The following is a 14,550-nucleotide window of genomic DNA, read 5'->3' on the forward strand; positions in this document are numbered from 1 at the left end:
ATGTACATATACTTTAATATAGATCGGTAATCATATATGATTTACTTTCTTTTACTATTTACTGTAGATGGAAAACGATAGATGTAAATTGCGTCCGTTCATTTAATATCTTTGATATTCTAAATTCCCCATAACCACGCCTAATTATTTTCATCCTCATCAATACCTAACTCCTTTGCCTTGGCTTCCAATCTCTTTCTCTTCTCTGCTCTTGCCCTTCTAATTCTTGCGATTTCCGCTTGAATTTCATGTGGCTCTTTAGGGATTTGATTCAAGGTTGCTGGATCGGGCCAGAACCCTGGTAAATTAAATTTTTTATCAGTATCTAACCCAACGTAGTACATTATACAGATAGGTGTTAAAAGGTAAAAACCAAACTAAAAAGCTGTTAGTCATTTTCCTTAGCTCGAAAACCATCCAACTTTTAATTATTACATACTTTAGAAGTCTCTAGTTGAGTTCTGGATATACCGCCAAGGAACTTACGATATGCTGACATTATACTGTAGTTATCTTAGTTATGTTTCAACAAATAGTTACTATATGAAGGGATTTTGTAAAATCATTTTTAAGAATTTATTCGCATATATTCTCGTGATGTTTTAATCAGACTATATGATTCAATAAAGAGTAAACGATAACCATGAGTTCAGCGTATACAGCAATTGAATCAGATGTCCCCGAGCAAGCACAACATAATCCAGCACAATCTAACACGGCAACTTCTGGAAGAGATATATCTCCTAGTGAATGGACATGGTCTCAAAAGTTAAAAGAATCGTCACATCCAATTGCCCTATTATTCTACATTTTCTTCAGGGTGTCACCTATATTCATATATTTATTTGGAACTTTATTCATTGGAATTATAACAAAGAAGAATAAATTCATTTTACATTTCATAATAATAGTGCTTTTAGTTTCTGGAGACTTTTGGAATTTGAAAAACATAGCCGGTAGATTATTAGTAGGGTTAAGATGGTGGAATGAAGTAAGTGTTATTAAGTCGACTAATGGGGAATTTGAAAATGTATGGGTCTTTGAAACCGCTGATCCAAATCGTTATATTAACCCAATTGATTCTAAGGTATTTTGGACATTATTATATATTCAGCCTGCAGCATGGGTTGTTTTGGGATTTTTAGCACTTTTGAAATTCGAATTTTTGTACTTATTGCTAATAATTATTTCAATTTCTTTGTCGTTGACAAATGCAATGGCTTTCACGAAATGTGATAAATTCGGGAAGGCTAACAACTTGGCTACTGATATATTTTCTAGAGCAACTGGTAATATTTTTTCTAGATTAAATCCATTTTCTACTTAGTCTTACTACTTTAATTAGTGTTAGAATACTTGAAGAGATTAAATGTATGTCCCAATTACATATTTTATCATTTGAGAACGTTCATACTTGGCATTTGAATGCATTATTAATGTTTTATTTTGTTGTATATTTTTAAATATTGTGTCTTTGAATTCTTTGTCTTAATTCCTTTCTATTCGCATAGGCTAAGCATGAAACTCTTAAATAAATGGCTTCTAACTCTTTATCTAAGAAAGTCTTAGAATGCATACCATAAGAAAATGTTACAAAAGAAGTGGAACGGTCAATTGAAATATTTGATGAGTGTAAGACTTAAAATGTTAACTCTCACCAAATAAAATGTCAATACGATAAAATTGGGATGGTTGATGTGGGCCTGAACTTTTGAATTCAAATGTGTTATAAACTCGCCAATATCTATACTATTAGTTTATAAGTCTTTGTCATTGCTTTTATTTGAATATAAAATCATTTACAGAATTAAATTCAATTAACTTCTAAATGTACATTAAATGCTAGAAAATTTATTAAAACTCAAAATGTTAGAATTTTGACCTTATGCAAAAAGTTCAAGAAAAAGTATTTAAGGAAGATCCCTAAAATTAATCAATCCATATTTGGGTAATTGCTGTATCTTCACAATATTGTTCAGCTAAAGATGTGGCACATCTTCCTAACAACTCATTCTCGAGTTCAGTATTATTGCCAGCATAGTATTCTTTGATTCTGGCTATCGATTGAGATCCCTGACCTGTATCCTTACTATTCAAAGCCTTTAATATATGATGCCAAAATCCTTTTATATGAACAATTTTGTTCGTTCTATCGGCTTCAGAAAAACTGATGCCCATAAAATCATGCTCAACGGTAGAATCCGACTTTAAAACATGATCCCAATAGGCAATACTATTCGGAATTAATACATTCTTCCCATCTTTGCAAATAGCTTGATTCTCAGTCCATGGTTCTGCAATAACATTAAAATCCATCAATGAGCTTACATAGTCCAATGTAAATTCATCTGTTTCCAAATTTTTGGATATTATAAAGGCATGGGGCCTATAAATTTCTTTCAAGCATCCGCATTCACTGTTATGAGATCTTGCTATACCAAACCAATATCTTCTAAAGAATAAATGATTTGGTAAAAGGTGTGGTGGTATTGGAACAAGGTTTGTCCCTCCCCTCAATGCTCCAACATGCTTTGACTCGTCGGCCTTAGAATCTATGAAATCAGGTCCACTAACCTTATCACATACACCGTCAGAAAGGCCGCACATGATGACACGCAAAGGATTAAAGTTGTATATGAAATAAATATTGTCTGGGTCATTATCATCAAAGAATGGAGCCCAATTTTTTTCACGAAATCTTGGTTTTAACCCTCGTAACGATAGTCTGGTAGTATTATTACCATGAAAGGGTCTATAGAAATGCATAGCTCTTTTCCAGCTGATCTCAGTACGACGCATATTGAAAATAATTACTGGCTCTTCTTCTAATTCCCCTTGTTCATTAACAAACTTTCTTAAAACAACACGAGGGTCTTCCGGACCCATTACAGTTAACTTATGTTTAGGGTTTTGATCTATATCAATTTTAACTAGCCCGGGATATTGAAGTACTGTACCGTCTGCTAGTGTGATATTGAAGTTGGTTAATTCCTTCCAATCACGGTCAAAGATTTGAACATCTATTAAACTGATAGTAGGCCTGCTTCTTGCACTCTCATGTGCATATACTATCCTATTTACAAAGAAATGAACTTCATATTTGGATAACCAAACACTACTACCACAGAATCTTGCCCACTTTTTCTTAAGAATTTCTTCCTCAGACTCATCGTCTCTGTCCAAAAAGCAGTTTTTTGCAATCGGATATTCGGATTTGGCTAACTCAAATGCTTGATTTCTTACTCTCCTTAAATTACCCTCAACTGGAACTGCTGGGCTTGCAAACATTTGATCACTGAATTGTACTACCTTACACTCAAAATCCTCTGTGGATTCAACTTGTACTTTCTCTTCTATGAAGGAGTACCCTGGCACATTGAACTCAGAATAATTTAAACCAATGATACTCAGTGTTAAAGGTGATCGAGAGCCATTTAACCCTAAAAAAGTCAGAGTTGCAAAATACTCTGAAGATAAGTACAACCACACATATATGTTGAGAAATATCAAGAATGCCCCTAAAATTGTATGGAATAATTTAGCCTTTGAGTGAATACATTTAATACCTTGTTTCCTAACATTCCTCCATACGCTAAACGTATGGAAGTAATAAATTGTTCCAAACCCAAGGGCTAGAGTTAATGATCCATAAACAAACGGGTCTCTTAAATACCCCAGGAATATGAGATCAGTAATCATTAGGTGTTTTTCTGAAATAAGATAGAAAGAAGAAAAGGATGATAACAAGAGTATAATAGAAAAAAAGAATATTTAGAATGCGCCTCAATTTAAATATTAAATACGAAGCGTTTGATGGCAGTCAAAATGTCTAAAAATACTTGAAAATCAGTATTCTTAGGACAGATACATCTTAGTTTATTGAATCAAAACTAAATCAATACACTTGCAACTGACACTGTAATATATATACTTCAGGTAAACCTGAATAAGGCTCTCAGTTAGCGTAGTGTTCTCTGGGCTTAGCTCTTGACGTGTTGGCTCAATTTAGGCGGCCAACCCGGAAATAGCCGCCCATGGTACAACGCACAATTTCAAATCGATAACAACTTGACAAATTTTTAAGCACAAACATTGTATTCCTTTCGTATTCGTGACGTTCCATCTTTGTATCCCGCTGAAATGTTCGAGTTGTAGATTAAGCTTGTTTTACAACATTTCACAGACATGGCTTGTTGTATGCAAGTCAATTCGTATTTGTGTGCCAATAATACGCTCCCGTATAATAGAGGATTGTCTTATACGAAGATCCATGAACTTACCATCTATATCAAAAGTAGAGAAATATTATTATCCTATATCTAGACTATTGTTCTTTGTAAAGTATATGGCTCATGATATTTATATATTCATGTCTATAGAAGGTATTTGCAAAAGAATTTTCAACCATATTGGTACAAATGAAAACTAACTCTGATGAGCTAAATGTCTCTTTAGGTGAGCGATATGTTTTAGCTTTTCATCTAAATCGGTATAGGATTTAGTATTGAATACCACTCGATTATTATCTTTAAAAAATTCTGATTCAGAAACTAAATTAATCCGATCTTTATCCGTCAAAGACATTATTAAAATCGTTTGGAACTTCGATACTAAGTGATAAACAGACTTTGAATTAACATCAATTTCTAAACCTTTTAATTTATCAGATCTAAAATAATTAGATACATCTTCTGATTGACTGTATAATATACCTAATATCAATTGGTTTAATAGTATATTTAAATCGTTGTTATTAGATATTTTTGTAACAGATTTCTTTAGCCCTTCAATCTCAACGTCGTCAGGCATACTTCTTATGATTGATACAGGATCATAAAAAGACTTTGACTGATCATCAGCACACTCTATAAGAGCCTTTATAAAAGCTGGCTTTTTCGTAGAATAATTCAATAACATATTCCAAACTTCCTTGTCGTTCTGGTGCTTTGCAAATTTGATTGCCTTTTCAGGATCATCTAATTCGTCCATTATTAAAGTTAGAGCCTTCTTATTCTCCCCAATCTTTCCCAATAAATAGACTAGCTCTTCGGTATAGTTGTTTTCTTCGCAAATCTGTATAGCCTTATCAATATCATACGTACTGCTTTTTGATAAAAAAGGCAACAACTTTCCACTGTCATACCTAGAATACAATTCAACTTGTTCATCCGAAAACTGCTTTGTCAAAAATGGATCGATCGCAGTCAATCTTTCCAAATAGAAATAGCTCATGAAGTCAAGATGATACTTACTCATCATTTGTATAATCTGTTCAGAAGGTATTTCATGTCTATTCTCAACAAGGACATCTATTATATCATCCAAGCGATTTTCTAATTTATCAATAGGTAATGTTTCTAGTTCATTACTTTCAAATCTCAAAGATATAAACTTAGGAATATCATTTGAAAAACTATCAAGCATGTGGTTTGAAGATAAGAATTGAACAATATTTGGATCTTTCAAGGAAACCATATGTGGGACTGCCTTTTTGAAGTCAAATGATTTAACGTACAAATTTGCCAAACATTTGCGTAGTTTAGGATTAGGGGTGTTTTCTAAATTTCCCTCGATAAAAGATTCAATACTTTTAGTATCATATAAATCAATAGGCCACTCATCTACCAATCTGAAGAAAGTATCATCTGAATCAATATGAAGTATCCAGTACTGTAATATTTGATTATAAATTTTAGCATCTATATTCAATTTTGGTGATTTTGGGATTACATCAGTCAATAAATCAATATGATTTGATTTTATAAATATGTTCGCCCAATTTTGCCATTGGATAATTATTTCTTTTACTAGCGAATCATGATCTTCACTAGTCAGATTTTGAGATAGAGATGTAAAAATAGTACTCTTTGTGTCTCCATCGGGCATTTCATTAATATCCAAATAAAGTAACGAAGATAGAAAACTTGCTGCCTTCTTCCATTCACCTAGTTTAATTAAATTATCAACATGTAATATACCTAAGTTCAATTTTTTTGTTTGCAGCAAGGACAAATGTTTACTTATTTCCCATGCTTCTAAATACTTCTCCTTTCCAACGAACCAATCTAATCTGTCATTTAGTTGAAGCTCTTGAGCTATTACACCATCTTTTGCACTCATAATAAAATACCTCGTTCTATTCAGGTCTATGTGTGACCCTAATGAAAAATCATTTAATCCTAGGTTTTCAATATTTTTGAGTCCAATTTCTTCCTCAAATTCAACCTGTCCTGTAATTGAATTGACTAGTTTTAAGTCTGGATTATTAAATGTAAGTTTGTTTGTAGCTTCGTCTCTTTCCGGTGGAATGTAAGTTAAGATCATTATTAAATCATCCTTAAAGCCAGCAATTCCCGATACAAAATCATCGACTTTAAAAATATGCTCAATTTTAACTTTTTTTTCTTGAACCATTCTAAAAGATATGCTAGCTGTGGAAGGTAATATTCTACTTTTAGATGAAGAAGAAGGTTCATTCACGTCGTTTGATTTACCTACTGATATTCTTAGAGACCATATGCGGTTGGCCCATGCAATTAAAATTCTATCTGTCTCAGGGAAATGAACTCTTGGCCAGTAAATATCACTCCTAGGAGAATCTTTAGGTTTATCTATCGTCAAAATTTTTTGTTTTCTTGATATTTGGTATATTACGATACCTATATCATTCATCCATAATAATAAGTCATCCATTTGCTGAATACAGACAATAGGACCATTATTTTCGTCCAAAACGAGATCAGCTCGCTGCCCTAGCCAATTTTTAGAAGAATATAATACCTTTCCACTCATACCACCACTTACAAAACTCCTTGATTTGGCGTAGTTTGTCTCCAATACAACCGCATGTATGGGTCTTTTAAAATCGTATGCTATTATATCCTTCTCGTCTGTGAGTGAGCCTATTACTACCGTGCCATCCATCGATCCAGTCGCAAAATAATGACCATCAGTATATATTGACAAAATTGAGGCTCTGTGTGCTTTGAATGTTCTTATTGTTGTAAAATCTGGTTTCGTTATGTGAATTATACCTGAATGAGTAGCGAAAATGAAAACAGACTCGTGGAAATTACATGCTGATATTGGATCTCTATTGAAGAAGTTTGGCGGAAGTCCATTCAATCTCTGATATATAAGTTTAGGAGGTTCGCCGTCTTCTTCATCATCGTCGTCTTCGTCTGTATTTTCCTCCTCCTCCTCATCCTCCTCCTCTATTACTTCTCCTTCTGTTTCTTCTTTATCTTCGCCATCAAGTTTCTTGATTTCATCGCCTTTGGATACTCCATTCTCATCAGTTATTTCATCATCGTGCATTACATGCAGTGTTTCAATAACCAGAGCTATATCTTTGTCATTCTGACGTATTTCCTCGAGAGAATCTGTATTTATTAAATGTTTATCCTCCATTACGTTTTTATCATTATCTTGGATAACAATTTCTTTATTACCATTCATATGTTCATTTTGGATAAAATCCTTTTCTATAGCATTGTCATTGGGAACTGTATCTTTATGAGACATTATACAGAATCAATAATTCCAATTGGTTATAATTAAATATGCAATTGAAGTGTATATACATATGGAACATGATATTATCAAAATTACACAAAAAGCTATCAAAACTACTCAAAATAAATCCTTCTCTACGCAGATCGTAAGGTTTTAAAGTATCTAACGTATGAGATGCCGTCAGCTATTAAAGGTGTGATGGTTCAATGTGATCCTTCCATAAAAGCATTAATTCTTAAAATAGACTCAGAGAGACACGATATTGTTATAGAGGAACTTGATGAAACACATTTAGTTATAGACCAGAACAAAGTTCAAGCAGTGAAAAATGAATTAAATAGGTTACTTTCAAAGAATATCTACAATCCATTCGACGAACAATAATACGTGTAATATATATAACTATTCAGAGACATCGATTTCGGTATCGTTTAATATATCTTCATTAAATTCAATATGTGGTGGAGAAATTTCATCGTTTTCATATAATCCTGATACAATATCAGTAATGAAACCTATTAATGTATCGACTTCCATGATTTCTTGCATGTCGTGTTTTAAATTTTCGTCTTTTTGAAGTTCTTGTTCTAATAAGTGATAGAAATTTTCATATGTTGTTATGACTAGGTTGCTTAGGTTGTCTATTAAGTATTTTATAATGTTGACCTCATTAATGAAAAATTTGATTTCTTTGTGAAATTTTGGTAGCTCTGTCATTAAGTTGTCTCTAAACAAGAGGGATTTTTGCAAAGGTTCCTCCTTTGAAGTCTTAGACAATATTGGTTCACTAATAATGTTTGCACATTCGGTGATGAATTCATGAACTGCATTGTTCAATTCCAATTCTATTTCATACTTGGCGTCTATCATATTATTGATTACCTTAGGTGCAGATTTTTTGACTAATTCAATAAAACCGCCATTTTGATTATAATTATAGATGAACTCGCCGTTTCTAAAAGTTTGAAATATTTCATTAATCCCACTTGTAAAATCCAAAGTAGTTTCTGTCCTAACATATTGTATGTCAAAATTATTTAATTGGTTTTGCAAAATGATTAAATTTTTCAAATAGTATAGTTTGGTGTCTAATTTTCCTAAATGAGCCAAGGATATTTTATAAGCACCATTTTTTAATATGTAAATACAACTGTGAACAATATAGTGAGCTAGATCATCAAACACTACGGAATTAATTAATTCATAGATATTTGACAATATAGTCAATGCCTTTCCTAGAGGTAAATATAAGTCTTTAAATAAATTTTCTTTATAATCAGCATCTAGGGAATTTTCCTCATCGGCAGATTCATTATTTAAAGCAGAACTCCTCTTTCTATTTCCAATCTTCAAATCTTCTGGTTTAGGCTTATATTTAATAAGCTTGTCATCAATATATATTTGGATCCTGAATATCAATCTAGATTGTACATCTTGTAATATGGTTTCAAACAATGAACCATAATTAATCTGATTCTCTTGTATTATATCTACTGACTCATCATCTTCAAACTCATAATATTTTTGTAGTAAGGTGGTTAATTGGCATAAAGTAGTTATGTTAGTTTCTCTTATAATTTTATTTCTTAACGTATCATAAAGTGGATCAAGAATATCTCTAAACCAATCGTATAATTCAGAATTCATGTAAGACGGAAGAGGCAGGGATTGATAACTGTAGAAATATTTTGTAAATGTTAAAAACTCACGGTCTATAACTTTCTTAAAAAACGAAATATTATCCTGACTAAACTGTACTAAGTCCTTAGCACTATTCTTTGCTGAGGCATTTAAATGATCCCATATAGACTTTTCAAGTAGCTTGGACCTTGTTTTGAAGTACTGTTGTAAAACATCATGTAATAATCCCTTATATTCATCGTGATATTCTATCCGCTTGGTTATTTCACTAACCAAATTAGGAAAGCTGTAAAATTGACCCTCATATTCGGCGATGTAATTGTCAAATTCATTATATAAAAAAACATCGATAGTCACATTACCAGCAATATTTTCAGAACTAGATCTGTTTAATTTGGAATATACGCCATCGTGTAAAGTCTTCAATTCGTTAATCAAATAATTACGAATTAAAGTTAATGACCTTGTCATACATTGTCTAAATCTCACTTTGTATAGTTCAATATCCTTGAATTGAGGATGCTTCTCGATGAATTCAATTGACCTATCCAATTTATTCAAAATATCTTGAAATGACTTTCTTTTAATTAAATTGTTCCCAGGACTAGTAAGAGTCTTGGTAATCCTTTCCAATGATTCAAATATTTCTAAAGATTGGTTTATCTCTCCTGACACTGTTTCATACTTTAATTGCGTATTTAATAACTTAGTTGAATGATTCGCAAATTCACTAGTTTCACTCGACACTTTATCGTATTGCCTGGCCAATAAATTCAATGACTTTAATATGGTTTCAGTTTGATCCATTAAATCTTTCATATTTTCAATATTTAATTGACAATTACTTTGAAAATTAAGAATGAAATCGTTGGAGATATTATTAATCTTTTTAATTTCATCTGGATTAAGAATTGAATTGTAGTTATATGTGTTAATATATTTCAGCCATAGATATTCATGCTCTCTTTTACTGAAAGGGAAAAGATGAAAAGTATCTTCTTCTCTATCTCTATATTCTTTATCCAAACTTAAGGATTTTGATCGGTTCCTCTTAGGTTTTTTATCAGCTTTAATCACCCCAGCTGGAGACTGATTCCCAGATGTTTCCCCTAAATTCAATTTATCATCATTATAAGAGGGAACATCCAGAGCAATTCTCTTTACTATCGACTTGCTTCTATCTCTGGTCATTATAACATGAAGCGCTTACTACTGTTCGTTACTTCCTACGTAATGATTTAAAACTTCGGTATTGACCAAAGCTTATGTGCAGTATTTGATTCTATACTTGAAATATCGCTTGATAGAAAGAGAACTATGTAAGTCAAAATGCTGCAATGAATGACCCTAGAGACGAAGTGATTGAATCAGGGGATGAATTAACTGAGAGTTCATCTGATGAGCTAGCTGATTTACAAAAAGAATTCGAAGTCAGAAAGCAAAAAATCTTAGAAAAGAAATTGCAAAAGAAAGATGAACAAAGTAGGCTAATCGAAAAGCAAATACCTAGGTCACCATCACCACCGAATAAAGCCAATACACCTATCGGTAAGCCTCAAGTCAAAGCACCTTCAAGACTGACTGGTAAAATTATTAACTCCCTGAATGAAGATCTGTTAAAAAGAGAACAAACGGTAACGCGTAATGTGAACAAAGGATCCAGTCAATTTTTCAGTAAATTGCATCAGAGCAGTCAAATACTGAAGAAGACTGTTGACTATGAGAAAAGAGAGTTTCTTTTTGAGATTCCAGAATTACATGATCTAGTGGTTGACGAAAAGGAATTGTTTTCTGCATTGCACTTAAGAAAGAGGTACATTAAACATGAAGACCTTACTAAATTATTTGCTGAAAAGAAGATTCTAAAGGTAGATAAGTTATATGCCAAAGTGACTGCCCCTGGATACTATGAACCTGACTATGCAAATTGGTGTGTGATTGGAGTAATAACAAGCAAATCGGATCCCAAATTAACGAAGGCAACATCTAATGAAAAGAGATCAAAGTATATGAAAATAACACTTGGTGACTTGAATATGTCAGTAGATCTTATGATATTTGGAGATGCTTTTAAAAAGTATTGGAAATTAAGGGTTGGTGATATTGTTGCAGTACTCAACCCGAATGTTAACCCATGGAAGCCACCATTTAACGGTTTTAACTTATCTATAAATGATGACGTCAACTCAATACTAGAGATTGGGTCTTCGAGAGATTTTGGACACTGTTCAATGATTAAGAAAGACCAGACACGGTGTGACTCTGTTATAAATATTCTGAAATCTGATCTTTGTAACTATCACCAAGAAATCAAGTACAAACAAACCCAGAATAAACGAATGGAGTTGAATGGAAGTGTCAATTTAAAATCACCCACGAATAAACAAGGTCAAAAACAATCCATGTACTTATCAACTAATGAGAAAGGGAAGATCAGCGGAGGTTATTTGAATTATGAAAAGATTAATCAGCAAACAACCAACTATCATTATGAAGGAGGCAAGCTAGGAGAAAATTTTGTCAATCCTAAATTACTTGATAACATCCAGGTGAAAAGGCGAAAGCATAACGATAATAAGAATAATGAATTACTCGAGAAAAAATTACTGAAATTACTGAACAACTCAAATTTCAAGAAACTAGGATTAATAAAGAACAAGGTTGAACAGCCAGAACCGACGGTTAATAAGACAGCCTTCAACAGCTCTATTCTCAACAAGATTGGGTTTGATCCAACAAATAGACAAATCGGTGAGACAGTACATAAAAGTCCTCAAAAGCAAAGGAAGGAGCTTTCCACCGATCTAAAGGAGTTGTATGAAATCAGTAGCCGGAAGAAATTCATGCGCAAACTTACCAGCTCAACCGAAGATATCAACAATAAGAAAAACAAATGGAATACTAACTTGAAAACCCTAGAAAAATACAAACAACGCTACGAAGAGCCATGTGCTTCTGAACCTCCCTCCAAAGACGACACCATACTACAAAGCCCTGTAAGATTGAAGAAGCGCAAGATCGACTCCAGCGAGAGCGACAGTGATTCCGCACCTGGCCCCAGAGTTCATAGTGCCCACAAGGAACCAAGTCGAATTTCTAAACTACTTGATTCTCAATATCACAAGACTACAAATATCCTCTCGAAAAATCGTTCTGGCCCAACAAAACCTTCTTCACAGCCATTCAAACCTGCTCCTGCCGTTCACCCCGATATGGATTCCTCTGATAGTGACATCGAGATCAGTTTCGACAATCCAGCAAAAAAAGAAACCTACAACAAAATCATTCGCAATACCCACTGATCCGGGCCTGTGGTGAACACTTGTGATGTGGTGAACACATGAATATCTACGATTTAAAACAATCTCACATTAGTTCAACTTGTCGTAATGCAGAAACCTTTACTACGTTTTTAATTTACTAATAATAGTAACCGTGATATATGTGCAAGACTCCTATCTATATAGCCGTTGATTTTCCGTGATCTTTCCCAGCACGTAGAGTATTTTCACAAGCATCTACTTATAATCATCAATAAACAGCCACTCCACTGTATATAAACAAAGAAATTCCGATATAGGAACTACGATAAAGGTTATTACGAACTTCGAGGGGAACGTAAGTTTCGGAGTTTGTCAGGCTCTGCGCGGAGAAAGTAAAATGTTCTTTCCGGCGCACATCTCATATATAATGTGGAACAGATTACAACGTTTTTTACATTCCAGCCAGATGTATTCAATCTATTAATAATAAAATATGTCTTTAGATAATTTACAATCATTTGTTGACGAAATATTTCCATACCTTTCTCAATGGTATGTTATCGCATTGGGAGGGTTCTTGGTGTGGTATGTAGCCACCAGTATAAAGGCTTATCAATTTAAACAAAAGCACGGATGTAAAGAACCTCCATTAGTGAAAACTGGATTCCTCGCGATTGGTATGTTAGTAGAGCTATTAAAAGCCAAACGGGAGGGTACGATGCTTGAGTTCACAGAGGATGTTTTTGCTACTATGGGTGTTCTGACATTTAAGCTTAAGTTGGCTAAAGTACCAATTCTTTTCACAAAAGATCCAGAAAATATGAAAGCAATTTTGGCTACGCAGTTTAACGACTTTGCATTGGGTACGAGACATGCCCACTTTAAGCCATTATTAGGTGATGGTATATTCACTTTAGATGGAGATGGATGGAAGAACTCCAGACTCTTGTTGAGACCTCAATTTGCACGTGAACAGGTTGCTCATGTCCAATCCTTGGAACCACATTTGCAAACTTTTGCCCAACACGTTAATAACAAGAAGGGTGATACGTTTGATATTCAAGAGTTATTCTTTAGATTGACTGTTGATACTGCTACTGAATTTTTATTCGGAGAATCGGTCCACTCGTTGCGTGATGGTACTGTGGACGATGTTGCGCCTTTAGATTTTGATGGGAAGGCAAGTTTTGCAGATTCTTTCAACCTTTCTCAGACATATTTGGCTTCTAGAGCATACAGTCAGATGTTCTACTTTTTGATTAACAATAAGGAGTTTAGGGATTCTAATGTAAGAGTTCATAAGTTCTGTAAGCATTATGTTGAGCAAGCTTTATCTACATCACAGGATGAATTGGACAAAAAGTCCAAAGACGGTTATATTTTCCTTTATGAGTTGGTCAAGCAGACCAGAAACCCTAAGGTCTTACAAGATCAATTATTAAATATTCTCTTAGCTGGTAGAGATACAACTGCTGGTTTGTTGTCATTTACTTTCTTTGAATTAGCAAGAAATCCAGATGTGTTTGAGAAGTTGAAAGATGAAATATACGCCCATTTTGGAGACGGTTCCAACCCTCGTATTGAAACAATAACATTTGAATCGTTAAAGAGATGTGAGTATTTGAAATTTGTCTTGAATGAAGTGCTTAGATTATACCCTTCTGTGCCTACCAACTTCAGAGTTTCAACTAAAGATACTACTCTTCCAAGGGGAGGTGGTCCTACGAAAATGGATCCAGTCTATGTAGCAAAGGGTACTACAGTAGCATACTCTGTTTACACCACTCACAGACTCGAGGAATACTATGGTAAAGATGCGAGAGAATTCAAACCTGAAAGATGGGCTGAAAATAAAAAGTTAGGATGGGCTTATGTACCATTCAACGGTGGGCCAAGAATCTGTTTAGGTCAACAGTTTGCATTGACTGAGGCTTCTTATGTTGTCGTTAGATTGATTCAAATGTTCCCCAACTTGGCCTCTAGAGATGACAGACCTTATCCACCTAGGAAAAACGTTCAATTGACAATGTGTCATCAGGATGGTGTTTATATTTCATTAACTAAGTAGGTAAATATGCTTATATACGTCAACTCGTTTATTTTCCGCGTATTTGATAGAAGATGTTTAGTA

At 33.7% G+C, this 14,550-nt stretch overlaps 8 protein-coding genes across 8 annotated transcripts; 4 read left to right on the forward strand and 4 right to left on the reverse strand.

Annotated features, from left to right (window-relative positions):
- Positions 1-140: 140 nt before the first annotated feature.
- PET100 (Pet100p) lies at positions 141-344 on the reverse strand (the record flags this gene model as incomplete). The annotated part of the gene is made up of 1 exon (XM_015612357.1): positions 141-344. The coding sequence occupies one exon, from the start codon at positions 342-344 to the stop codon at positions 141-143; it is 204 nt and encodes a 67-aa protein (XP_015466811.1).
- Positions 345-643: 299 nt separating this feature from the next.
- Positions 644-1,327, forward strand: AC631_03529 (uncharacterized protein; the record flags this gene model as incomplete). Its single annotated transcript, XM_015612358.1, has 1 exon — positions 644-1,327. The coding sequence occupies one exon, from the start codon at positions 644-646 to the stop codon at positions 1,325-1,327; it is 684 nt and encodes a 227-aa protein (XP_015466812.1).
- A 602-nt stretch (positions 1,328-1,929) lies between these two features.
- AC631_03530 (uncharacterized protein) lies at positions 1,930-3,699 on the reverse strand (the record flags this gene model as incomplete). Its single annotated transcript, XM_015612359.1, has 1 exon — positions 1,930-3,699. One exon carries the CDS (start codon positions 3,697-3,699, stop codon positions 1,930-1,932), a length of 1,770 nt encoding a protein of 589 aa, XP_015466813.1.
- A 726-nt stretch (positions 3,700-4,425) lies between these two features.
- On the reverse strand, positions 4,426-7,524 carry VPS41 (Vps41p; the record flags this gene model as incomplete). Its single annotated transcript, XM_015612360.1, has 1 exon — positions 4,426-7,524. One exon carries the CDS (start codon positions 7,522-7,524, stop codon positions 4,426-4,428), a length of 3,099 nt encoding a protein of 1,032 aa, XP_015466814.1.
- A 165-nt stretch (positions 7,525-7,689) lies between these two features.
- On the forward strand, positions 7,690-7,899 carry AC631_03532 (TFIIH complex subunit; the record flags this gene model as incomplete). The annotated part of the gene is made up of 1 exon (XM_015612361.1): positions 7,690-7,899. The coding sequence occupies one exon, from the start codon at positions 7,690-7,692 to the stop codon at positions 7,897-7,899; it is 210 nt and encodes a 69-aa protein (XP_015466815.1).
- An 18-nt stretch (positions 7,900-7,917) lies between these two features.
- Positions 7,918-10,347, reverse strand: SEC34 (Golgi transport complex subunit; the record flags this gene model as incomplete). The annotated part of the gene is made up of 1 exon (XM_015612362.1): positions 7,918-10,347. One exon carries the CDS (start codon positions 10,345-10,347, stop codon positions 7,918-7,920), a length of 2,430 nt encoding a protein of 809 aa, XP_015466816.1.
- Positions 10,348-10,493: 146 nt separating this feature from the next.
- Positions 10,494-12,458, forward strand: AC631_03534 (uncharacterized protein; the record flags this gene model as incomplete). The annotated part of the gene is made up of 1 exon (XM_015612363.1): positions 10,494-12,458. The coding sequence occupies one exon, from the start codon at positions 10,494-10,496 to the stop codon at positions 12,456-12,458; it is 1,965 nt and encodes a 654-aa protein (XP_015466817.1).
- A 454-nt stretch (positions 12,459-12,912) lies between these two features.
- Positions 12,913-14,487, forward strand: AC631_03535 (uncharacterized protein; the record flags this gene model as incomplete). Its single annotated transcript, XM_015612364.1, has 1 exon — positions 12,913-14,487. The coding sequence occupies one exon, from the start codon at positions 12,913-12,915 to the stop codon at positions 14,485-14,487; it is 1,575 nt and encodes a 524-aa protein (XP_015466818.1).
- Positions 14,488-14,550: the final 63 nt, after the last annotated feature.

The sequence above is a fragment of the Debaryomyces fabryi genome (assembly GCF_001447935.2).
Source record: "Debaryomyces fabryi strain CBS 789 chromosome Unknown contig00077, whole genome shotgun sequence".
NCBI classification, from domain to species: Eukaryota; Fungi; Ascomycota; class Pichiomycetes; order Serinales; family Debaryomycetaceae; genus Debaryomyces; species Debaryomyces fabryi.